The following is a 26,719-nucleotide window of genomic DNA, read 5'->3' as shown; positions in this document are numbered from 1 at the left end:
AGAACTGAAATCTTGAAGATTAATAGCCGATATAATGCGTAATAAGAAGAAATAGTATGCAGATTTTTTTTGTGGTTCAACAATTCAACATATCTTTTGTATTTTTCGTTTCTATTTAAAGACATACAGTAATTAAATTTAAAGGAAATTAAATTTTGTAATACAAAATTATGTGGTGTCATGGGACACCAGGTAGGAACGAAGTTCCTTCGGATAGTGTAGAAGCAACACAATTTGAAAAAACATGTTGAATTTTATATATATATTCTAGTTCTTGATTTTTTTTTTAATTTTGTTGATTGGTTTTTAATTAAGTGCATAAAAGTATTTAAGAAATTCAGTATTTTAGAAAATAACAAACAAATACCGGAAAATAAAATAAATGAAACAAAATAATAATAATAATAATTCAAACTATTGAGTGAAATAAAAAAACATGTCTATTTATTTTTGTCGACAGTATAAAATTACATAATTTAAAAAAAGTTACTAGTAATATTTTAGTTTTACAAACGTCGTATTATACAGTCGTGTGACTGATATTACGTCACTTCCGTTATATATTTTTCTTACGGTTTTAGAATCACATTTTTTTCAGTTCGGTCGCCCAGCCATAGTCAAGCCTGCCATAAGGAACTTCGTTCCAATAAATGCATTAAAATGACAAAATTCGAATTCAAATTTTGTAGGTTCACAGTAGTATTGCTGATTCCCTTGGACAACGGATAACTGAATTTAAGAATCAGTTGCGGAAAGTACCGCATAGAGAATCTTTAGCATCAAGCATGGAAAAGTTGGAGAGTGAGTTTAATGAATTTAAGAAGACAATTTTAACACCCTAGACTTATTTCATGTCATGAAATAATTGTTTATTACGATTTGGCTATGTATATATTTGTGTATTGTATATGTGTTTGTGTATGTTTATTATTATAATTGTGTTTATTGCTGTGTGGCTATGGCGTTAAAGAATATACTACCCCGTCTCTTCCCGTGGATTTCGTAAGAGGCGACTAAGGGATAATACAGTTTCACTACCACCTTGGAACTTATAAAGCCGACCGATGGCGGGATAGCCATCTAACTGCTGGCTTTGAAATACACAGCCCGAAGACGGGTAGCAGTGTCATCGGTGCGACATAGACAGCCCTGCGGTCACCAACCCGCCTGCCCAGCGTGGTGACAATGGGCAAAACACATGAGTTCACGCCATTTTTGGCTCAAACTTGTGGAGGCCTATGTCCAGTAGTGGACTGCGATAGGCTGATGTGGTGATGATGATTACGATTTATTATATTATTATATCCACAATAGGGAATTCTAAACAATTTTTAATATCATATCAAAAATCGGGGATCGAACCTGCATCTCCGACTGACTGTCGGTTGCTTTAGACAATTAACCTATGGAACGATGTACCCTTTAGATCGAAACTTTTGATATGATGATTTTATATTCGGTTCTAAGCGACCGCGGCACCGTCTAGTGAGTTCTATATAGAACTTGTAAGATTTAAGATTTTACACTCGCTTAATTAGGTTTATGATTCAATTTCGAGATACTGACGTAGTGAGTGAGAGTAAACGAGAGCTAACAAGCCACTCAGCTGTGTGGCTACGCCAGTAAAGAATATTCTTCCCGTGAGTGTCGAAACAGGCGACTAAGGTATAACATAGTTCCACTACCACCTTGGAACTTAAAAAGCCGACTGATGGCGGGATAACCGTCCAACTGCTTGCTTTGAAATACACAGGCCAAAGACAGGCAGCAGCGTCTTTGGTGCGGCAAAGTCAGCCCTGCGGCCAGTTTACCCCATTTGGGGCGCGAACTTATGGAGGCCTATGTCCAGATGTGGACTGCGATAGACTAAACTGAAGACTATTAATCATTAAAGTAAAAATTGCAAATACATTATATGTTCTATAACTTTGTTATTAAAATAAAACACTATATTTGTATCTATATAATTTATTATTCGCCCAGTACTGCTCACTTCTTTTTCTTCTTAAGACGCATTTTGTATTTCAGCTTCTGCTTGATTTTTTCTTTCCGCAAGCGCTCTTTGACAATTTGTTGTTTGTCGCGGAATTCTTTCGAGGAGGCCTCCGATTTTTTCTTAGCCACTCGTTCGTTATGTTTCACCCACCGAGGTCGGAATTCAGACGCTAGAAATACAAATAGTTAGGTTTATTATACAAGGAGGAGACTGGAAAGTGAAAACACCACTGTATACAATCTCCAGACGTCCAATTTATTAATGTGAAATATTTATCGTTACTAATTTTCTGTATTTTTAGATGCCTTCAGACCTTGTGATATAATTATGTACTTAAAACCACGCCGCCGCCGGAGGCTAAAACTGAGAAGCCTCACCGAACAGGCTGGTTATAGAACTCATCTCATCGGTACTCGTACAGCTGACCTGAACACCAGAACGCTCAATAATAAAGGAAAAGAACGATCGTAGCACCGGAGTGATTACAATGCTTATCCGAACGGTCGCCACGCCTCGCCAGATGCTCACCGGGCTCGTGCTCGCCGCGCTCGCCGGGCTCGTGCTCGCCGGGCTCGTTCCGCGCGCGCCACGCGTCGTAGCGGCCGCTGCGGAACGACGCCGGCACGCGCCCGCCGCTCTCCGTGCGGATCATCTTGCGCCCGCCGTCCTGCGCACATTCGCCACATGTGACTAAACGTCCATTTATCATCTATATATTAACTAGCTGACCTGGCGAACTTTGTACCGTATTAATATATCAAAATAAAATATAGCCTATCTTTCAAGTTGGATCGAACTGCACATGGTGTGCGAATTTTATTATAATCGGTTAAGTGGTTTAGGAGTCCATTGAGGACAAACATTGTGACACGAGATTTATATATATTAAGATTGGTGCAGCAAAAACGTTGTACCCCTTTGTAAGAAAAATGCACACACTTAGACGCCGCGTTGGCGCAACGGTTACAGCCATGGATTGTACCGGTTGCGCTGGCGGTTGCGGGTTCGATCCCCGCACATGACAAACATTTGTATTGGCCATACAGGTGTTTGCCGTGGTCTGGGTGTTTGTGCAGTCCATGTGGGTCTCCCCACCGTACCTCGGAGAGCACGTTAAGCCGTCGGTCCCGGTTATTATCATGTACACGTGATAGCGATCGATATATCCGCCAATCCGCATTGGGCTGTGATCCTTCTCCTACATGGGGAAAGAGGCCTATGCCCAGTAGTGGAATATTACAGGATGACGCGTACACACTTAGTTTATATAGAGCAGGGGTGCAGAGTGCTAATATTTTTTTATTATGCATAAAAAATACATTAAATCAGTAAAAAAAAAAAAAAACATTATACATTTATTTGACGCATGCGTGTATACTCTTTTGTTTATTATTATACAAGTATAGTCTTTGTAAACATAACCTTAACAATGTTCAAACTTATAATTTAAATTAATTATTGTCGAATTTCGACCACTGGGGGACCAGTATAACAATTTATTCACTTAAGAATACAGATTAAACTCCTAAGCAAGTTAATTAGTAATAGATATATATTATAATATCAATAATGGGTGTGTGTGGACGTTTTTAACTAATATATAAAATTCTCGTATAACAGTTTTTGTTACGGAACTCCTCCGAAACGCTTCGATAGGTTTTTATGAATTTTTTAAATATATATTTAGAAAGTCTGAGATTACATTTTAGACTATTTTTATACCCCTAGGTGATAACGGTATCCTTATCCCATAGCAGAACAGCGTTTGTGTAGTGTGCGTAGTTAGTATACTATAAAAGTGACAAACAAGCGTACGGTCCGCCTGATGGTAAACGGACACCATAGCCTATTGACCCCTGCAACACCAGGAGCATTGCAACCGCGCTGCCGACTCTGCCTCCGACTACTGGAGCTCTGGCAAGTTTACTACTTTACTAGTCAGTCATACGATGTTTTTTTTTTAAATTAACACCATGTTAATCAAATTGTCGAAAATATCTTCATTATGACAATAACGTAAATTTCTCTTGTCATGAATTGACGTATCGTATTTTTAGAATATCGCAATTCCAGCAAATAAATAATGGAATACTTTTATGCATAGAGCAACACGGAGGGGAGTAGCCATACCCAGGCGTCTACTGTCAAATTATAAGTCCAAATGGTCCTACGCGTACAATAAAACTACACTCGCGTGCAACTGAATCGACTCAAGCCGTATATTGGTATAAAAGTTCGATTTTTAGAAAAATGGCTTATCCGATTTTCTTGTTCTTTTTTTTGTTTGAAAGCCTAATCTTTTCTCTTAAAAATGCTATCCTAATGAGAAAAATCGGTTGAGTATTTATTGATAAAATTTAATTTGACAGAAATGCATAAAAAATGAAGAAAAAGGAAAACAACAACATAATGAATAAAAAAATTATTTTTGATAGAGGTAAAGAAAATTAAAATTTTCAATACTTTGTATTGCCTCACCTAGCTTTTATAACGGCTTGCATGCGATTTTTCATTGATTTTATCACTTTTTTGATAAAATCTTGAGGTATCGTATCCCATTCTTCCTCTAGCGTAGTTTTGAGCTCGACGATGCTTGATGGAGCCGTATCTCTAGCTCGCACCCTCCGTTTGAGCTCATCCCATAAATGCTCAATGCAATTCAGACCAGGACTGAGAGCTGGCCACATCATCGTCTCAATATGCACCTCTTAAAGGAACTGGCGAGTAACACTTGCTGTATGACACCGAGCATTATCATGCATCAATAGAAAATCTTCTCCTATGTACCCTGCATAAGGTACAACATGATCGAGAGGAATGTTTTCCACGTACTTTTGAGCTGTTAGACCACCACTCCGACCACCACCAGTCACGAAAACAAGCTCGGTCTTCCCTTCATATGATATTCCAGCCCACATCGTGACTGAACCACCGCCATATGATACTGTTTCAGCGAAACAGCATTGCGAGAACTGTTCCCCTGGACGCCTGTATACTCGGTATCTTCTGTCATTGCCATGGAGACACATTCTGCTCTCATCAGTGAACAGGATGGAGCTCCATTGCTCAATAGTCCAATTGAGGTGTTCACGAGCAAATTAAAGTCGGGCTTGACGGTGACCTGCGGTCAGTTTCGGGCCTCTGGCTGGCCGTTTAGGAGTTAAATTGGATTTCTTCAGTGATTGATAAGAAATATGGGTCACGTGAGCTCTTATACATGATTTAGTCTCGCAACTCATGGGTACCGCAACGGGTAATTCCTGTAACGCTCATGTTTGACCGTATTTATTTAGAAAGTTTTTTCATTGTTTATTTGAAAATGGCTATATTTATGAAAAAAAATATATGTCTTTGGAATAAAAAAAACTTTTACAAAAATCGAATAAGCCATTTTCCGAAAAATCAAACTTATATACCAATATACGGCTTGAGTCGATTCAGTTGCACGCGAGTGTAGTTGCAGCCGCACTTCTCACTGGACTAAATCTAGTTGCGCGATTGAATCAACGTCCTTCAAAAAATGCAGGATGCAGGATGGAGCAGCGTGGTGGATCAAGCTCTCGTTCTCCTACACGGAGGCCTACCCCCAGCGATGGGAAGTTTTGTTTTAATAATAAATAAATAAATAAACAAATAAATATCTACAACACACACAGGGTCGTCTGTTCCTAAGGTAAGTAAGTAACCTAATGCTTGTTATAGGAAACTGCCGACTGATACAGCAACATTTTTGTTTTCGATAAGCATACACACAAATAGTACACATATAACAGCCAGACTCGGGGTGGGAATCGAACCCCAGTGTAGCGGTGGGCCGCGACAGGCGCAATCGATATGGGGGGCGGCACTCACGGGGTCGACGTGCACCATGCGCTTGCGCTTGCGGTCCCAGCGCAGCTGCGCGCGGCGCGTGCGCAGGCCCGCCTCGCAGTCGCCGCGCAGCTCCAGCTCTGCCGACGACGCGCCCGCCGCGAAGTTCACCGCCATACTGGTGGAGTGATCAAACGAGACCACCGTTTTAGATTACGTCGACTGTGACCGTAGAAATAGCCCGTGTGACTCGTGTCGACGGCCATTGTAAAAGTATACGTAATTATAATTTAATACTATTCAAAGTTTTTCAGCTAGTAAGAGAGCGTAAAAAATATAGTATAACTTTGAAACGATACTTTGGAGTACTCGGACTACTTTTTGGAACTGTTCGAGAGGGGTGGGCGAACTGAAGAAGGAAACTGAAGTCTTATTTGCAAAGCATCATACACAAGATATAAAGAGTGTGAGATGCACTCACCCAGCCTCAGTATGCTGGTCGCTAGCGAAATGAGGTATGTAGTTTTCATCTCGTTGTGGAACCTTTTTCTTCTTCTTCACAGTTGCTAATTTCACAATTTCCTTCGGTGACTCGTGATTTTCATCCAAAATCCCATCTCCCTGAATAAGGATATACGTAATTTTACCTTTTAAACTGACACAAAAAAAAAACATTGTAATTAAAGATGGTTGGCTACGAGCAAGAGATTTTAAATGACACCTCATATATTAAACATTATTTTGTTGCTATGAAGAAAAAATCACTCAAACAGGAGATGTGGTTCAGGCACAAGTTAGTTTTTCTTCTAAACGTAAATTGTTGCTTCTATGTACTTCATTTTTTTATTATGACCTACTTTTGTTCTAATTATATAATTATATTTATTTCTTTACATTTTATAAAAAAAATTTTGGTATCGCAGGAGAACCCATTTACGCGTGATATCCAGGATGCCCAGGTAGGCACTCCTAGACCGTATGTCGGCTTCAGCACTTGGGGGTGCAATACCGACAAAAACCCCTGCGGACTTCAGCCACTTTAATTGGAGGGTCCCAGATCTGCAGGCAATAGGATCCCTCCAGCAACAGGCTGGCCTCGACGAAAAGGCCAGACTTCTCCTCCATTGGGACTGTCCGGCTCACTTCTGAACAATCCCGACGACGCCGTGTCTAGCAGGACCAAGTTCCCATCCCGGCCCGACACGGGTACATTTTTTAATATACTAGCTGTACCTAGGGACACGAAAAAAGTATCGATAGTTTGTGGTATCGAGTACATTATCATTCGATACCGATAGTTTTGTACTAGACCAGCCTTTCCCAAAGTGGGCGATAAGGCCCCCTTGTGGGCGCTGCAGGCCTAAAGGGAGGCGGTAAGAGACCCAGAAAAAAATGGTGGCATTGTGTAGAGGCTTGAATCGATTTAAATCATTCTTCATATTACTTTTTATATTAGAATCGCTTAAGTTTGTTTTATTTTGAATAAAAGATACTCTGTCTGAACACTATAAAGTGGCGTTTTAATAATCATTATCATTAGCAGGTGTAGCCCGTAAGGGTTAACTTGAGACCTGAGCGCCACTGTGTACTACCTACTAAAGTACCTAGTTAACTCTTGCGGGTTTATAGTAAAAGTCTCGTTTAGAATTAATGTTTAATCACCGCTAATATAGCTCGCAACAATTAATTTAATTTGAATTTATAGTGGTTTTTATGTTGGTGAAAAAATAGGGACACAATAAAATAATTTATTCTCAAAGTGGGCAGTAGACAAAATAAGTTTGTGAACCCCTGCACTAGATACTTTGCATTCGATACTTTTACTCAATGAGTACTTTTTTGCAGGTATCATATCGAAAGTTTTAAATGAGTACTATTAACTTTTGTTTTTTGATTGACTGAAATTTATACGATAATTTGAAGCTACGACCTTTTTTTTGGAAGTCGAAGATCAATACGTCTAGGTATCGAGTAATTTGTGTTTGTACTCGATACCTAGAAGTATCGATACTTTTTTTCGATATAATAATAATAATAATAATGCTTTTTCGATATTACTCATCAGTACAGTATCGATATTTTGTGTTCGACACCGTGTTCCTAGCTGTGTCTCGTTATAGTCGTCACAAAATAATAGGCCCGTTTGAACATTTGTAATCGGGACGTAAATAGCTATCGAAGTAACCATGCGATTTTGTATTCGATACTCACGATGAATCGATTTAAGTTTGTATGAGTATTTGATCGATTTGGTTATGTAATGTACATACATACATATAATCACGCCTCTTTCCCGTAGGGGTAGGCAGAGACCACTTCTTTCCACTTGCTACGATCCTTACATACTTGTTTCGCTTCATCCACTTTCATTATTCCCTTCATACATGCTCGTCGGTTTAGGGTACTCTTGACCTGGCCTTTTTTCAAGACGTCCCCGATTTGGTCTTGAAATGTCCGCCTAGGTCTACCCCTTCCAACACTTCCACTCACACTCGCCTTATACACTTTTTTCGTCAGTCGTTCTTCATTCATTCTCTCGACATGACCAAACCATCTCAGCATACCTTTCTCAATTTTTGTCACTACATCTTCTTTCAGACCACACCGTTTCTTTATCTCACTATTTCTCATCCTGTCACTCAGTTTAACTCCTATCATACTTCTTAACGCTCTCATCTCAACTGCATTTATTCTGCTTTCATGTCTCTTCTGCCATACCCAACTTTCACTTCCGTACATGAGTGTCGGAAGCAACACCCCCTCATGCACAGCCAAACGAGCCTTTTTAGACACCTTCCGACTGCTCATAAAGGAGTTCAAAGCTCCGTTCACCATGTTTCCTGCATTCACTCTTCTTTCAATATCACTCTCACACTTTCCATCTCTTGTAAACTTCGAACCCAGATACACAAACTCATTCACCTGTTCAATTTGTTCATCTCCAATCACGATATTACAGTCTGTCACTACCTCATCTCTTTCAAACACCATCATTTTCGTCTTCTTTACATTCATCTTCATTCCCTTTCTAACAAAGGCTCCACTCATAGCAGTTACCATCTCCTGCAACTCCTCGGCCGAGGACGCAAGTAGTACTTGGTCATCAGCATAGAGAAGACATTTGACGAGTAACTCACCCATTCTCAACCCACTTTCATTCTCTTTTAACTCTGTCAAGCAATTGTCCATGAACAAGTTAAACAGCCACGGTGACGCTACACATCCCTGTCTAACACCTTTTTCGATATTAAACCATTCAGTGTATGCCCCGTTTATCCTCACACAAGCACTAGAATCCCTATAAAGAGATTGTAGTGCTCGCATGAGTGCGCCGCTCACACCGTACACGGACAATGCTGACCACAATTCATTCCTCACCACTCTATCATAGGCCTTTTCCAGATCCACGAACGCGCAATAGACCTTTTTGTTTTTTGCTAAAAACTTTTCGGCTATGCACCGCAAGGAAAAGACCTGATCCGTACATCCCATTCCCTTTCTAAATCCCGTTTGTGCATCCCATACTTTTTCATCTGTTTCATTCACAACCCTTTCAATCAACACTTTCGCATACAATTTACCGACGTATATGTAATGTAAAGTGCATTTAATTTAAATTTTGATCAGAATGTTAACTTAAACTTTAATATTGTAGGTAATTTGAAATGCTACTATAAAGTAAGCGCGAAAAGAATACTCCCAATATATTCTATCATATTATTTAATGCGTCAAAATATGTACAGTACAATATGTATGTATGTATTTACTAAAAACTCTATGTTATTAATAATTCTTTTATTGTTTCTTACAATTTCGCGTACCAAGTTACGTTCAATCGCGTATTTGTCAAATATAAAAACAGGCCTCTTATTTTGTGACGACTATAATATAGAATTATAGATAATTCAGTTTTATTTACCTGTTGATTTTTATTCTCCCTCGTTTTCTGGATCGTCTTTCCGTGCACACGTCTCTTTGCTTTCATGGCGAGACACATCGGAGAGTCGTGTTTTCCACCGAGCTCCAGAATTGTCTGAAAGAGAGACAAACTTCTTAGCATTCCATGGATTCACCGTGCGGGTGCCGGGTTCATCGTGTGACAGAAGGAGAAACTCAGAGCAGTTCCCAGGACTTGTGACCTAGGTGTAGCTGTAAGGAAGCCCCCTCTGAGATGCGCATCAACGCTCACCTTCACTGCTCGAGTTTCCCGCCCTGCCTAACCAAATTTGGTAGGAACCTGTTAGTGCAGCCTTAGACACTCGTTCTAAAATAGAATTTACTGCAGTTCTCGACAGGCTAAGGTCTTTCAGAAACTAGTAGAGAGATTTTGCTGGTATACCTCTCGCTCCTACTTCTACCGCGTATAAATTAACCACATAACTATTTTTGTTAAGCTCGTTTGTTAGGTCGTAATATTTATTAATTTTATTGTGTGGTCTTTAGAGATGTTGGTTTCCCATGGTACAGTGAGCTCTACAAGTATTATATGTTTAATGCGTCTAGAAAAGAGGAATATGTCAGGTCTGGATGACGAAACGCCAACATCCTCTGGGATTTTATATTGCTTGTCATACGTGTATATTAAAATAGTCCAATCAGGTGCCGAACCTATGATTGAGAAAGGCTTGCTTTTAGAGTTGACAGTTGAGCCATCCTTTATAAAGTTAATTTGTCGTTTATTTGTGGTCAATCCTTTTTGGGCTCTAGCTACTGAAAGACTTACTGTTTCACGTATGACTTCAAGTACCTACTCTATCATGTCGACGTGAGTAATAACCCCCATCAAGCAGTACCTTGCAACCTACCAATAGGTGCCTAGCAGTACCTACTGCCTCACTACAAGAATAGCAAGATTTTTCAGAGACTTTCCCCCATCTTACTCATCTGCCAGGGCGACGATGTGATCGTTGCGCTAACGCTTCGTCATTATTATGATTTGTCAAAGATAGTGTAAGCAATTTGTGCAAGTTTTACCATCCACCATAGTGCAGTGGACAGTCTATGTATTCAAACCTATATAACAGAATATAATCAAAGGCCTGAAATATGCACGAACACATACAACAAAAGTCGATCCGAAGTGAAGACGACGTCACTCACCCCTTTAGGCGTGTAGTTGCGCACGAGGTCGGCGAGGTCCGGGGCGCGGTCGGGCGCGTGCGCCAGGAAGGGGTGCGCGCGCGCGGGGGCCGGCGCGGCCTTGGCCTTGCGGTTGGCTTCCGCGGACGCGGGCTCGCGCCAGCGCACGTACTGCTGCCAGCCGCGCGAGCACGTGCGCGCCGCCTCCTCCTGCCCGACCACTCTCGCCTTCAACTCTACTGCTCCACGCACCCTATTTATGGCTACGATTAACCGTACCGACTGATCACACGAATCAATGGTTCTTAGACATCGCTCTGGCGTAGTGGTATTGCGGGTTCGATTCCTTATCATATTTCTTTCCGACCTGGTTGTCCGTCCACAAGGACTCACAAGGATCTCCCCACCGTGCCTCGAAGTGGACGTTAAACTGCCTATTGCCATCATATACGAGTACAACTGATCCTTACTCATAGTAGGGAATATATCCGCCAACTCGCAGTGGAGCAGCGTGGCGTGTTAAGCTTCGATCCTTCTCCTACATAGAGACAGAGGCCTATGCCCAGCAGTAGGATGTTACAAGCTGAATCGACCACATATTTTTTTTTTTATATAAAAAAGAAGCGTACGTTCAACCTAGTAGTAAGCGTAAACCGTTATGCACGCCTGCAATCGTGCTACCTTTCAAACAAAATTTAGAGACTTCGAAGTAACATTAATGGCCAGTTTCAATACTCTATCTATCTCTAAATTTGCTTACTAGCGATAGATTTTTGACACAATTTATATGGAGTTAACGTCAAAATTCTATCTCTAGTAAGCAAATTTAGAGATAGATAGAGTATTGAAACTGGCCATAAGTAAGTAGTAGTAAGAGGTAACTTAAGAAACAGTTCTAAAAAACCGTTGATTCGATTGATTCGATTTGCTTACAAACGGTGAAATTTCGAGATAACCGAGTGGAAACCGAGATCGATCAAATAAAACGTATGCTCGATTAGGAAGTATGTTCATTGCTCACGATCTCCGAGTGGTTCTTCTCCCAGGCAAGCACGTCCTGGTGTCGTAGCTCCAGCGCGCTGGCGGGGACGCTCCCCCACACTCCACTCGGACACGCGTCCCCACACTCGGTCACCTTGACATAGCATAATATAATACGAAACGATGATATATAATCATAAGCAAACATAACAAATTGACATAATTATATCTCATTTTAATAAATTTGGCACAAAAGCGTTCGACTTAAATCTAAGTTAGACTACAAAAATTACCTTAAAAGAAAATTACCTTATTTTTGAATTTATATGTTTGGCGTAAAACTTGCTTTAAGACATAAATTTAAATTCATTTTAAATATCGGCATAAAAATTAAACGCGCTATAATTTACTACTACTAGTTACTTTAGGTAATTAAAATGTTATTTCAGCATTACCAGTGATAAAAAATAAGCAGTACAATCAGTTTACCTGCAGGTAATTGTATACAATATAATATTTTTAACTATATTGGGTTCTATCTCGACGGGTCCCAAGAACAAAATCTTATGGAAAAATAAGATGAAATCTGTTTTATTATTGATTCGTATTAAACATGCAAAAAGCTACATGGCAATATATTTTTTTTATTTATTGGTCTTTTATTTTTCTAAATACTCAAGCGAACATCATCTTATCTACAATGTATTGCATCGAACAAACGTGTATTCACATGTACGAGCTTGTTCTTTACACTCCGAAACCGCGCGTGCCGCGACCCATCGTCATTTACGTGTTTGTACTCGGCAAAGTCAGATGTTTTAGCAAGACATCGAAAATTCCTCGAGAATTCGGTTTAATATCATAATTTCAGGTTTCGTGAGTAATAAGTGATTGTAACAATGTCTGGCGTGTCTAGAAAGAGAAGAATATTAAATTTAGCCCTTCTTTTGGATAAAATTAGTGACGATCCAACTACTTGTAGTAACGAGGACGAAGAAATATCTAAACAAGGTAAGTAATAGATATTTTTTTTTTCATTGTGGTAATTAAAAAATTGTTACTGGTGTTACTTTATTAGTCTAGAAAGTAATTTAACAAAATTATCTAAAATGTGTATCTTTTGATCGTTTGTTAATTTACAATGTTGTTCTACAGAAATCTATAACCTATTTAATTGTTCCTTAATAATCAACATATTTCATTTACCTATATTTTATAGACACTAAAATACTTAATTGTGGTGTATTTAATTTTACCGCAGTAATTTCACATAAGTTTTTGTTCGACAAAAATCTGTTCAAAATCATTCATCGCATAAGCACATACGATCTTGTTTTTCGAATTTGTACCAAAAAAATGTTGCTGTATCTAAATAAACGATTTTGTTCGTCGTATAAGTTTTAACATGCGAGCATGTTCTACTCAAAAGTATGTAATTTAACCACTTTTAAGAAAAAATATATAACTAGCATGTAAATCAATAGTTTTTAAATATAATACCGCACAAATTAAAACCATTTTTATTTTCATTTTGACAGAATCTGCCGGTCAACGTAACACCAACACGTCTCCTTTGCCACTAGCGGCTCAGAATATCGACGTCGATATGGCAGAAATTTGGCATGATGTTTTTGATGAAAAGGTTCACACAGATGTATTAGGCTATCAACACGAAGTTAACACCGATACTTTTCAGGCCAACCGCGAGCATCTTGATTCACCACCTACTCATTTAGTACAAACCTCAAATACTGAAGAAGTGCTTACACCATTAAATATAGAAGTAACCTCTAGTTTCAATAACTCACCAGCTGTTTACATTGAAGAATTTGAAGATCCTGGAATTTCTACGCCATCATCGTCACACATGGTTTTAGCTACTCCAATGCCTTCCCCCGTGAATATACACATAAAATGTAATGACCCTTTTTGTCCCGATCATACTAGTTGGGTTGATTCAATTCGATCGGTAAACATTAGCGCATCTAACTTAATACCAGAAATGACGCGAAAGCAAAGATCAAAGAAACGCTTGGTACATAAGCAAGACTGGTCTGACGTGAAAAGAAAGAGTTTGACAAATCTTGGAAAGAGCTATGTATCAAAGCGAGGTAAATTTGTTAGTAAAAAAATAATGGGAAAGCCCTGTAGTTGTAGGAATAAGTGTGTGGATAAAATAACAAAAGAACAAAGACTTGAATGCTTTAATACATTCTGGAAGCTGGGAAGCAGAGAAAAACAGTGGAGTTATGTTGCAAAATATGTAAATAAAACAGTAAAGAAGCGATGCTTAAACCGTAGCACTCCAAATAATCGTCAGTATACATTTAAATACTTTTTACCACTCAAATTACCTGGCAGAGACAAAACCACTGTCAATGTTTGTAAGAAAATGTTTTTACAAACTCTTGCTGTTAGTGAAAATATAATAAAGACAACATTCCAAAAATACGATGGCATCGCTAATATTGAGGAAGATTATCGGGGAAAACATAAGCACCATTATTCCGTTCTTAATAATGACATGATAAAAAGTGTTTGTGACCACATAAATTCTTTTGTTCCTGTCGAATCGCATTTTATTCGCAAGGATTCAAGTAAGTTATATCTTGATGGCAGCCTCAGTATAAGCCGAATGTACAAACTATATAATGAATGGTTTGATGAAACTGTGTACACAACAAAGGCTAAAACCACGCGTCAATATCGCGAAATTGTAAATAAAAACTATAATCTTGGCTTTCACATCCCGAAGAAAGATCAGTGCGAAGTGTGCCATATTTATCGTAATAATCCAGAGCCAACTAGTGATGATAAAAAGAGTTATGAGGACCACGTCAATGCAAAGAAAACTGCCCGGAACATAAAACAAAGAGATAAACAGGATGCATTAGAATCTCAAGGATCCGTTGTGGCTGCAGTGTTTGACTTTCAAAAAATTTTAAATTGTCCCCATGGTCAAATAAGCATATTCTACTATAAAAGAAAATTATCTGTTCTTAATTTTACTGTTTTTAATATGGCCGAAAAAAAATCTGTTTGCTACATGTGGGACGAGACAGTAGCAAAACGCGGTGCTAACGAAGTTAGCAGCTGTTTACTAGATTATATTCAACGTCATGTAGAACAAGGAGCCGAAGAATTTCGTTTCTGGTCAGATAATTGTGCTGGTCAAAATCGGAATAGATTTGTCTTTTTTTCATATTTGTATGCAGCCAAAAAGTACAAGGTATCAATCACACATCGATTTCTTGAAAAGGGACATACACAGAACGAGGGAGACAGTGTGCATGCCCTTATAGAGCGGTCCTCTTCTTCAAAAACTATTTACACTCCAGATGAATGGCGTTTACTTGTAAGATGGGCAAAAACAGAAGGAGAACCGTATGTAGTAAAAAATATGACACAAGAAAATTTTCTTAATTTTAAGGCTCACGTAAATGACAAATTGTGGAACAAGAATTTTAGACAACAGAAAATATTGTGGACTAAGATTAAGGAAGTTTTCGTTGATAAATTGGAACCGAATAAATTGTATTATAAGTATGATTTAAACCAAGAAACTTATGAATGCTTAATTGTTCGCAGCGATACAAGAAACTCAGCTAATATTTTACCTGTATTAGAGTATGCTTATTCGTCACCTCTCAAGCTAACAAAAGCTAAATATAAAGATTTACTGAGCATGTGTGATTCTGGTGTCATAAATTCATGCAATGCAGTATTCTTTAAATCTTTACCATATTATAATTCTGATTGCAATGATGAAAGAAACGATATATAATATGACGATGAATCTTAACCATAATATTGATTTATGTAATAATGATAGAAAGTTTGAGACTGATTTAATTTTAACTTGCTGTGATTAAAAAAACTAATATATAATATAAAAACTAAGTAGAAAGTTTAGGACTTAACTAGTAATTATCGGTCTTACTTATAAACGTTTCTTAATATTTAATCAATTGCTTAACAACGGATTAGCAAAAACCTCACTTATAAACACTATTTAGCGTTAAGAAGTCGTTAAGTAGTGTTTATATAGCCGTCAAAATTAAACACTGCCGAGACATAGTTTAACTCTCGCTAAGCGGCAAGATGGCGGATTTCACATACATCAGCTGTTGCTGTTCTATTATGACGTCTGATCTACTTAATTGCGTTTGTTTGTTAGAAAAAAATATTATACTTATTTGTGCTTAAACCATGGATGGATTGGAAGATCTTCGTGATTTCCAAAATGACGTAGTTGATTTAAGCTAGATAGATAGTAGCTGATTTTGAGGAGAAGAAAATTATAAAAAATGTTTTTTTGGTATATGTACCGTGTATGCATACATATGAATAAAAAAGCGGTTATTTTAATATTACAAACAGCCATACCAGTTTTATTTAGTTGTATAGATGACAATTTAATTAGAATACAATAATCACAATAAAACTGTCTTTTTTTTAATTTTCCAATTACTTTAATATTACAAACAGATACTCTAATCTTATTTATTTGTATAGATGAAAATTTAATTAGAATACAATAATCACACTAACACTCAATAACATGTTTATAATAAAACTCATTCATTTTTTTTAATTTTAATAAATTAAATGAAAATGTTGAAAATTAAATAAGTACTACTATTAAAAATGAAAGATAAAAAATTATTAAGATAGAAATTCCCGCTATAAAATATACCTACTAAATGAGCGTTATCTGTCAAATTCACGACACTCGGACATTGTCATAGATGATATAATATGGAAAAAATAGAACTTTTAACAATTTCGTTCATTCAATTTCTCTATTTAATCGATTATTTTAGGTATAATCTGTGTCAACCATCTATGTATCGTTCTTTGTTCATTTCTTAACTAAGTAACAGCTAATCAACGTTTATAAGTAAACAAAAGTTAAACATGGATTTATAGTTTAAGAGCGGTTTAACTAAGCGGTGGCTAAGTATTGCTTAGCGAGATTTTTATAAGTAAGACCGTATAATTAAAACTGTGATTTTAAAAAAATAATCTCCTGAATGGACCAACATATAAGAGTAATTGTTTTATTTTTTGTTAAAGTTATTTTCTTTTATATTTTATGATGATTTATCTAGTAATAATAAGAGAATTTTTAACAGTTTTTTTGTAACGAAGATCCCACGTTACTTTTATATTATTAAAGCTTTGATTATTTGAAATAAACGTGTTTTCTTTAATACAAATATGCACATACTATTATATTGTCGACTAAATTATCGGAGAAAAACATCATATGTTTACATGGGTTACTATTTTTTTATTCAATTTCCTAAAACAAAATCGTATATTTAGATAACTGCTGGGTAGTTCAGAAGAACAAATCCCTATAATATTATAAGAATTAATTTTAGCCTAAAATAAAAGTTAAAGTCATTATAAACACGTAGAAATAAATAAACAAAGTTCCTGATTAGCTTTTACAACAATTTTCCAAACATCATCTTTATTTGCGTAAATAGTAAATGATTGTATTTCAACAGAACTTCTAAGCTACATACTGTAATTTGGTAATTTTGCAGATACGATTTTGTTCTTCGGGCCCGTCGATCTATATCTCATATTTTACTTATATTAATACACTTTTTTATTTTATATTTTTACTTGTTTATTTATTATATATAAGATTAACTTTAAGTTATTTTAGTTTATCGTTAGTTATTTGATTTTCGTTGTTGTTTTTGCTGGTGTTAATTTTTAAATTTTGTTACTTGTATGAATGCAGTGTTGCCTATAATTAGAGCAGCAATTTTATGAACATTATTGGATAATTTTTATCGTAGTCTTCGTTAACAACCATCATTTAAATAAATAAGTAATAAAAATAAATCTTGTAGATTTTCGTATGGATACACCCGTCACTGTGTAATCATTAAAAACCATGAATACTAGAATACTTAAAAATATATTCTATATTGCCAAGCTTAGGTTTTTATGTAACCTTTATTTACTGCTTTTATAAAATTTTGACGCTATTGCGTTTCTTTAATGATTGTAGTAAAATATACTATTAGGCCTATATTATCATTATAATATCATTTATATAGTTCAAAAGAAATCCAAAACATTGAGCCGAATTTCCTCTAATTCCAGTTTTTATACTTTACTACCTTTGTATCGGTACACGGTAGTATATTCGTGTACAAACCTCGTCAGGCATGATCAGCTTCGCACCCAGGAATAGATGCAAGTCCAGCAAGTGAGCCACGTCTTCAGCTGATACCAGGGAAAGAGCTCGCCCCGCACGACCAGCTCTCGCACTGCGCCCTTGAGCAAATGACTATTAGTGAGGATCATGACTCTGACACTAAGATGACATGATCATCACAGCGTTGCAGAAAAATAGCAACTTTAGATGATCATCAACTTTTTATATCTATTTATTAACAGCTACCAGTAACAATAACAAACCGACGACCGCTCTGGTGTATTGGTGCGTGTGCCGAGTCGAAGGCGCCTAGATACCGACGGTCGGCGGGTTCGATTCCCGCTCGGAGTGGATATTTATGTTTGTACAAATATCTATTTCCGGTCTGGTTGTTAGTCTCTGTGAGTCTCCCCACCGTGCCTCGGAGAGTACGTTAAGCTGTCGATCCCGGTTGTTATCTTGTACACTTGATAGACAACGCGTTGGCGCAACAGTTACAGCCATGGATTGTATCTGTTGCGCTGGCGGATGGAAACAGATTTGTATTGGCCATACAGGTGTTTGCCGTGGTCTGGGTGTTTGTGCAGTCATTGTGGGTCTCCCCACCGTGCCTCGGAGAACAAGCCGTCGGTCCCGGTTGTTATGATGTACATCTGATAGCGATCGTTACTCGTAGCAGGGAATATATCCGCCAACCCGCATTGGATTAAGCTCTTATCCATCGCCTACATAAGGAAAGAGGCCTCAGCAATGGTATATTACAAGCTGAAGCGAGTAGCAATAACAAAAGTTGACTTGTTTATTGCAATACCTGAAATGTATTGCTATGGTTGTTGACAATTAACAGTTGCTGTAAGACTTCATGAATAAGACCATCTAAAAATACTGTAAAATAATAATGTAATAGAAAGTCTACATTATAATCTGAAGAGAAATCTTTCCTTGGCTAGGCTTAAGGGTTTTAAAGTCAACTCACCAACTCTGTGTACGAACAGTTTGGGTTTGGCGGGGAAATTATAATTGATGACAGTATCTAAAGAAGGTAAATCCAGTCCTCTGGCAGCAACGTCTGTTACTAGAAGTACGGCACATTTCTTATTCATAAACTTTCCAAGAGCAATCTTTCGGGCCGACGGATCCAGTCCAGAATAAGCATATGTCGATGTGATTCCTGCTTGTTGTAGTATCTGGAAGAAAATAGAACAAAAATTATAAAGAAAGCAATCAAATCGACTTTAATATTAAACTTTTCATAAAACTTTAACTTAGTTTAATTTTTAAAGTTACTTGTCATTATTATTTATGTTTGAGCTGACCATTAATCCTTTGAACGCCTAAGTCAACTATACTTGAAAAGTACTTGAAAACCCTGTGCGCAAACGACGTCTATAGGCGACAAAAAACCCGGATCACAAAAATATTGAATAAAATCATTTAAAAAATATTTCTAGTATTTTAATTCAATATTTCTCAAAATAATCCCAGCAACATTTGAGTATATAAAACAAGCAGGTTTTTCTTACTTCCACTGCATCTGATACTTTTATATAATATGAGTATGTCACATTAATTAAATTACAAACTAAAAAAAAAAAACTATGACTACAGATCGCTACGCAAATTAAATTTACCTGTAATTGTAAATATTTAGGCTTTCAAATTGATTTTATAGAGGTAAAATTCATGACGCGAATTGTTCTCAATTTATTATTTTTATATTTTTAATTATTTTTTTTCTAACTTACTACAAACAAAACAAAATGCACTACAATCATCTACTAACGTTCCTCTATAAGAATCAAAGATTTTTTTTTATAATGTGGGGGGATGCAATATTTATTGGTGCCGAAAAAAATTTCCTAACTAACCAATATCTATTAAATGAATCCAAAAAAAAAAATTTTTTTCCAAAGTCGGGTGCCAAGTTTACACAGCTGCGAATAAAAATGAACTTCAGTAGTTGGTCCGATAAAGTGACAATTTAATCGGTGTGGTCGGCCTTAGTTTAAAAGAAATATTTACACGAATATATTAAATATTCAGGCTGGCACCGACCCCTAATTAAATAGTAGGCATTTTTAGTTATTAATTATCTAATATATAGAATTAAAAATTAAAATTCGGTTAAATTTTTTAAAATTACCTTTCATTTACATATCTATTCGATTCGAAATCGATATACAGCGTGCGGCACAGCACGTCTCTAAGAAAGTTTCAAAAGCGTAGGTCAGCTGCGCCGTAGTCGTCCAGTCGTGACTGTGACATCATGACCATATAGAGAATAGTGTTGTGCTTTACTACGATTTTTTTTGTAAGGTTTGTTTTTGATTTATGTCATTGAAAGTTTATATAACGAGTGCAAGATAACACAAAAAAATATCAAAAGAATAAACCATCCTAGATTATATAACTAGTCATTTATTGCATAAAAACTAACAAAAACAAGTCACTGTGTGGTACTCGATAACCACTCTTGGCAACACTATTTTCTTTGTAAGTATTTTTGTTTACTTTATGCCTTGGCGTACAGGGCACGGTATTGGATTTGAGGCGTGGCGCTCGAAGGGTTAAAAAATATTTAAAAAAAAAGAGCAAAGTAATAGACAATACCATCTTATGTTGAATAGCTGCCATTGCCCACAATATAATGCATATATCTAGAAAACTGCAACTGTCTACCTGTCATTCTTCTTCTAATGGTGTAAAAGATAGATGGTCAGAAGAATCAATAAAATGATGATTATTACTTACCAAATGCAAGTATTCCACGTGATGTTTGGTAGCAGCAAAAACTACTGCCTGAGGAGTGGTAGGAGTCAATACTCTGTCTAACAAGAATAATAATGCTGCTGTTTTCAGTTCTGATCTGACATATATCCAACCAAGCCATAACGTTGAAGGTAACTTCCAGTCAACGTCTAGGCGTATCAGGACAGGATTGCTAAGACCTGCACGGGCAAACTCTACTAACATCTTAGGTAGTGTTGCAGAAAATAAAAGTGTTTGTCGGTTTGATGGTAGACGAGCTACTATTTCTTGTAATTGCTCTCCAAACCCAAGTTCAAATAATCTGTCAGCTTCATCAAATACTACAATTTCTGCAACAAAGTAATCAATCACAATAATTATTTTAAAAATTTAATTTATAGACAATGAAAATAAATAATTTTGCTTACAGTATTTAAATCAATCTAAATTTTAGAAACATTAAATTATTAAAAAAAATCATGTCTTCAGTATTGCGAAACTCTTTCCTACTTACTTATATTATCTAGCTTGAGGTTCATCTCTATACATATGTGAAGGAAACGGCCAGGTGTGGCAACAACAATGTCTGGAGAAGTTCCTGACATAACTCCAAATTGCTGTTCTATAGATTCACCACCGAGAATCGCTGCTGAAGTTAGTCCAGTGAATTTTCCTAATTCACGTGTAAATCTTAGTGTCTGCAATTTAAATTTTAAATGATTCATATGAAGATAGTTAACTAATATTAGAAAGATGTTTTTCTCTACAAGTAAAAAGTATTATTCAGGTTATACAAAGTATGTTAAAATGATTGAAACATTATATTACAGTAATTAAAGTGAAGTAAGCATCCATCAGGAGTAAGTAATGATTTTCGAAAATTATTTTATGAATAACATAAATTATAGTTTTATACATATCTAATTTTTTAATTACTGTGATAGGTAATGTACTTTTAAGACAATTTATATTAGTACTTTAATTATTTTTTTATAGAGAAAAAAAAATACCTGTAAGGCTAACTCTCTTGTAGGAGATAGAATAAGCGCTCTGAAATTCTTTCCGGGCAGAGGTTTATTTACTGGCGACAGAAGTTTTTCGAGAATTGGAAGTACAAAACAAGCAGTTTTGCCTGATCCAGTGCGTGCCATAGCCACCACATCTTTGTCATCCAGCGCTATAGGGATTGTCTTAAAAGAATTATGCTAAATTAAAAATCTCTAATTAAACAAAACAACACAAGTATTAATCTACAAGTTATGTGAATTTTTTGTTGATCTATGAGTGAAGTAATATAAAAAGAAAATCTTACTAAAACATATTGGTAAAAATATTTCATTTATAGGTTATAATAATAAAACCGTCCACTGACCTTACGCTGTATGGGTGTCGGTTGCTTGTAACCTCTTTTAGTAATGCCTTTAAGAATAGGAAAACTTAGTCCCATTGACTGAAAACCTCCAGAATTCTTTTTTTGTTTTTTAGTTGACAGAGTATTAATTTCCGAATTATCTTCTACAGGCGCTTCAAAGCCGGGGAGGTCATCTCCGTCTCTTAGGGGTCGAACCATGGTGTCACTTTTACTATAACTAAATGTTTAGTATTATTGTTAATTTCGTGTTTATGTCAAGCACATATACTGAATGAACACGTGCAACACATTTTGTTTTGAAATCAAAATTGGCAACATGGCAAAGAGTTGGTAACCTGGCGTTTGTCAATTTGACGTTGACAGAATACATAACTGACAGTAAGATTTCTTCTTTCTTCTTCTTCTTTATTATGTTTATGAGGGTGAACGCATCAACCCGGTGGACAAGGCAAAATTTTCTTGGTATAATACTCGACAACAAATTGAATTTTCCCACATAGAATATATTTCCAAAAAGTGTGAAAAATCACTTAATGTATTAAGAGCAGTATCAGGTGTATAATGGTGGTATAATGGGGTACACATCCCTACTGCTTCACTCACTCACTCACTTCAGCCTATAGCAGTCCACTGCTGGACATAGGCCTCCCCAAGTTCGCGCCACACATCCCGGTCTTCCGCAATCCTCATCCAGCCAACACCGGCAATCTTACGTAGATCGTCGGTCCAACGAGCCGGAGGACGTCCTACACTGCGTTTGCCAAGACGCGGTCTCCACTCTAGGACCCGTCTACTCCAACGGCCATCGGTCCTGCGACACAGATGACCAGCCCACTGCCACTTCAACTTGCTAATTCTGTGGGCTATGTCGGTTACTTTCGTTCTCTCGCGGATAGTCTCATTTCTAATCCTGTCTTTGAGAGAGACCGCAAGCATAGCCCGTTACATTGCACGTTGAGCGACTTTAATTTGTGGACCAGTTCCTTCGTCAGTGTCCACGTCTCGGCTCCGTATGTTAACACAGGCAGGACGCATTGCTCGAACACTTTTGTCTTCAAACATTGCGGAATTTTCGAAATGAAGACTCGACGAAGCCAGCCAAACGCCGCCTAGCCCAATCGAATCATCCTGTCGGTCTCCTTCTCGAAGTTGTTGCGGCCTAGTTGCATAGTATGACCTAGGTAAATATAATCCTGAACAACTTCGAGAACGGTACCATCGACCGATACCGGTCTCGGTATGACTTGGTTGTTAAACATAACTTTCGTCTTGTCCAAGTTCATACAGAGACCGACACACTGGGAGGACTCGTTTAGGCCGACCAGCATGTAGCCTAGCTCATCCAACGTCTTCGCAAAGATGACAATATCGTCGGCGAAACAAATGTGAGAGATGAATTCACCGTTTACGTTAATGCCTCGTTCTCCCCAATCTAAGGTCTTAAAAACATCCTCCAGCGGAGTGGTAAACAGTTTCGGTGATATTACATCTCCCTGTCTTACCCCACGCCGGAGGGAAATAGGTCCTGTTCTCTGGTCCTGGACATGAACGGTCATCGTCGCCACGTCTTATATAGATTTCAGTACCACGATATATCGCCAGCCGATATGACATCTCTGCAGAGATTCCAGGACAGCCCAGGTCTCGACATAGTCGAAGGCTCTCTCGTAGTCCACAAATGTCATACACAGCGGTTGATTATATTCTTCTGTCATTTGAATAATCTGCCGAACAGTATGGATGTGGTCCACGGTGCTAATAATAATAATTCTCTTTATTGTACACCATTAAAAGAAACAACAGAGAAAAAAAACATAAAATGAAAGATGTACAAAGGCGGTCTTATCGCTGAAAGAGCGATCTCTTCCAGACAACCTTTGGGTCTAGGACACGAAATAGAAACTGCAGTTAGGAAGTAAACAAACGCTTTATTGTGCGAATTAGAATACTCGAACAAAGTACTAATAGACGATATATAATAATAATAAACATACATAACACTTACATATATAAAATACACACACATATATATATATATGTATATATATATAGTAAATATATATTATATCATACAAAGACGATATAGGCGATCATGACGTGCTTAGTGACAAATAATGTAGTTTAAGGTATTTTAACCGACTTCGAAAAAAGGAGGAGTTTCTCAATTCGACTGTATTTTTTTTTTTATGTATGTTACATCAGAACTTTTGACCGGGTGGACCGATTTCGACAATTTTTTTTTATCGAAAGGTGGTGTGTGTTAATTGGTCCCATTTAAATTTATTTGAGATCTAACATCTACTTTTCGAGTTATATCTAATAATGCGTTTTTACTTGACGCTTTTTCGTCGACCTACGTTGTATTATACCGCATAACTTTCTACCGGATGTACCGATTTTGATAATTCTTTTTTTATTGGAAAGGGAATATCCCTAGTTTGGTACCATGATCTGATGAAGGAAACCAGGATCTGATGATGGAATCCCAGAGAAATCGAGGGAAACTCTCGAAAATCCGCAATAACTTTTTACTGGGTGTACCGATTTTGATAATTTTTAATTTAATCAAAAGTTGATGTTTATCATGTGGTCTCATATAAATTTTATCGAGATCTGATAACTACTTTTTGAGTAATCTTTGATAACGCGTAGTTACTTGACTATTTTTTCGTCGATCTATGTTGTATTACTCGTCGATGTAATTGAAGTCGGTTTTTTTTTCGTTTGCGAGCAAACACAATTATTTGAAGGAGAAGAGAGATTGAGCTTGTCTAATAGGAAGAGGAAGAGAGTTCCAAAGTTGGACAGCTTTAACAGAGAAAGAGTTAGAGTAATTAGAAGTGGTATGAGACGGAGTTTTAAGGATTAAATTGGTGTCAGATCGAAGGGAACGATCATGGGTGTCGCAAAGAAACTCAAAGCGTTCCTTGAGGTAAGAAGGTGAATCAGGACGAAACAACACGCGATATAGCAGTGAAAGGATATGAGTATTCCTGTGGAAGCGGATTGGGAACCACTTGAGTTGATTGCGGAAATTGGAGACATGGTCATATTTGCGAAGACCAAATATGAACCGTATACAGAGATTTTGGAGGCGCTCAAGTTTATTTAATTGCTCCTCCTCAAGGTCGAGAAAGCAAGTATCAGCATAGTCAAGAATTGGTAGAAGGAGTGACTGTGCTAACGCAATTTTGGTGGGCAGTAGAAGGAAATATTGTAGTCGACGAAGTGAATTGATTGCAGCAAACACCTTGCGGCGCAACTCGTTCACCTGAGGTGTCCAGGAGAGACAGTTATCAAAAATCACACCAAGATTTTTAACTTTGTCACAGAAGTTAATAGCAGTTTTGTTAAAGATGACAGGTGGAACAAGTGACCAATCTATTCGACCGGCTAGTTTTGGACTGCCAATTACAATTACTTGACATTTTTCAGGATTAACCTTTAGTCCAAATGAGTTACTCCAACTATAGATGTTGTCCAAGTCATTGTTTATCTTATTTATACATATAGGCAGATCACTCAATTTAGAATGGCAGTAAAGTTGAAGATCATCTGCATACAAGTGGTAGAGAGAAGATATTTGAAAATAGGAAACGCACGTCAGCGTTTACGATTGACCAGTCAGAGTATGAATCCTGGACACGCAACCGCTGCCGACGTCCGTAAAGGTAAGTATGAAACCAATCAGTTACTGATGGAGATATGTTATGAGAGTATAATACAGCCAACAATAAATCAAAATCTACTGTACTAAACGCGTTGCTAAAGTCGAGCAGTTTCAACACCGTAAGATTTCGATTATCCATTGCAAGTGTAATGTCGTCGGAGATTTAGACGAGAGCCGTAGCCGTACTATACTATACGGAAACCGGACTGATAGGGGTTTAGGAGATTATTTGAGGAAAGGAACAGTGATAGTTGTTCATGGACAAGACGCTCAAGAACTTTAGACAAAAAAGGAAGTATTGAAATAGGATGAAGGTCAGAATATATCGCAATTTTATAATTGATATACGCACATGTACAACACTTTTTATACAGTAAATTAAAGGTTAGTTCATACTCTTCAAAATAATATAAACGTTTTTGTTCTAAGTGTAGAAACTTGTGAGTTATGAGCAAAAAACTACGTTTCAAGTAGCGCGCGCTTATCAAATCATATTAAGCGGGAGATGCGAGGTCAGCGCCCTGCAGGCGATGCGGTAGACAGAGTATTGGGGTTGAAATGTTGAATTCAACCCCGCAGGAGACTACTGGGGCTAGCACTCGGTGGAGTCCGGTCTAACAGAGGTTAAAATAAAGATTTTGATGACAATATCTTTTTTATATTGCAATAATTAGTTTTCTTCAAAATGTTATTTTAAAAAAATTTACTCACAATAGCACACAATAAATAACTCTTTCAATAACTCTTTGGTTAAAACTTTTTTTTTCATATAGAGCAATTCAGCAATGACAAAAGCTTACCAGTTGTTTTAACGCAGAATTTTTAAACTAAAACCTGTATCTGATTTTTTTTTAATATTACTTTATAGCTAAGCTAATTAA

General features: G+C 37.1%; 1 protein-coding gene across 1 annotated transcript; it reads right to left on the bottom strand.

Annotated features, from left to right (window-relative positions):
- Positions 1–1,952: 1,952 nt before the first annotated feature.
- Positions 1,953–26,625, bottom strand: LOC123655289 (ATP-dependent RNA helicase DDX54). The gene is made up of 14 exons (XM_045591101.1): positions 26,550–26,625; positions 22,169–22,373; positions 21,807–21,986; positions 21,311–21,494; positions 20,800–21,146; positions 19,025–19,235; positions 18,049–18,167; positions 11,908–12,021; positions 10,908–11,096; positions 9,727–9,840; positions 6,288–6,427; positions 5,849–5,984; positions 2,525–2,663; positions 1,953–2,165 (listed from the first exon to the last, which is right to left on the bottom strand). The coding sequence occupies exons 2-14, from the start codon at positions 22,364–22,366 to the stop codon at positions 1,990–1,992; spliced, it is 2,247 nt and encodes a 748-aa protein (XP_045447057.1). The 5' UTR covers positions 22,367–22,373; positions 26,550–26,625; the 3' UTR covers positions 1,953–1,989.
- Positions 26,626–26,719: the final 94 nt, after the last annotated feature.

The sequence above is a fragment of the Melitaea cinxia genome, chromosome 7 (assembly GCF_905220565.1).
Source record: "Melitaea cinxia chromosome 7, ilMelCinx1.1, whole genome shotgun sequence".
Lineage (NCBI taxonomy): Eukaryota > Metazoa > Arthropoda > Insecta > Lepidoptera > Nymphalidae > Melitaea > Melitaea cinxia.
The sequence above is the reverse complement of the archived record's forward strand: the minus strand, read 5'-3'. Positions and strand labels throughout refer to the sequence as shown.

Bases quoted from the DNA above. Each gene is read 5' to 3' on its own strand.
- LOC123655289 (XM_045591101.1), bottom strand. From the start codon at position 22,366: ATGGTTCGACCCCTAAGAGACGGAGATGACCTCCCCGGCTTTGAAGCG. The intron at 21,987-22,168 runs GTCAGTGGACGG...AATTCTTTTAAG, and splicing joins CGACACCCATACAGCGTAAG to ACAATCCCTATAGCGCTGGA. The intron at 11,097-11,907 runs GTGAGCAATGAA...GTGGTCGGGCAG, and splicing joins AGAAGAACCACTCGGAGATC to GAGGAGGCGGCGCGCACGTG.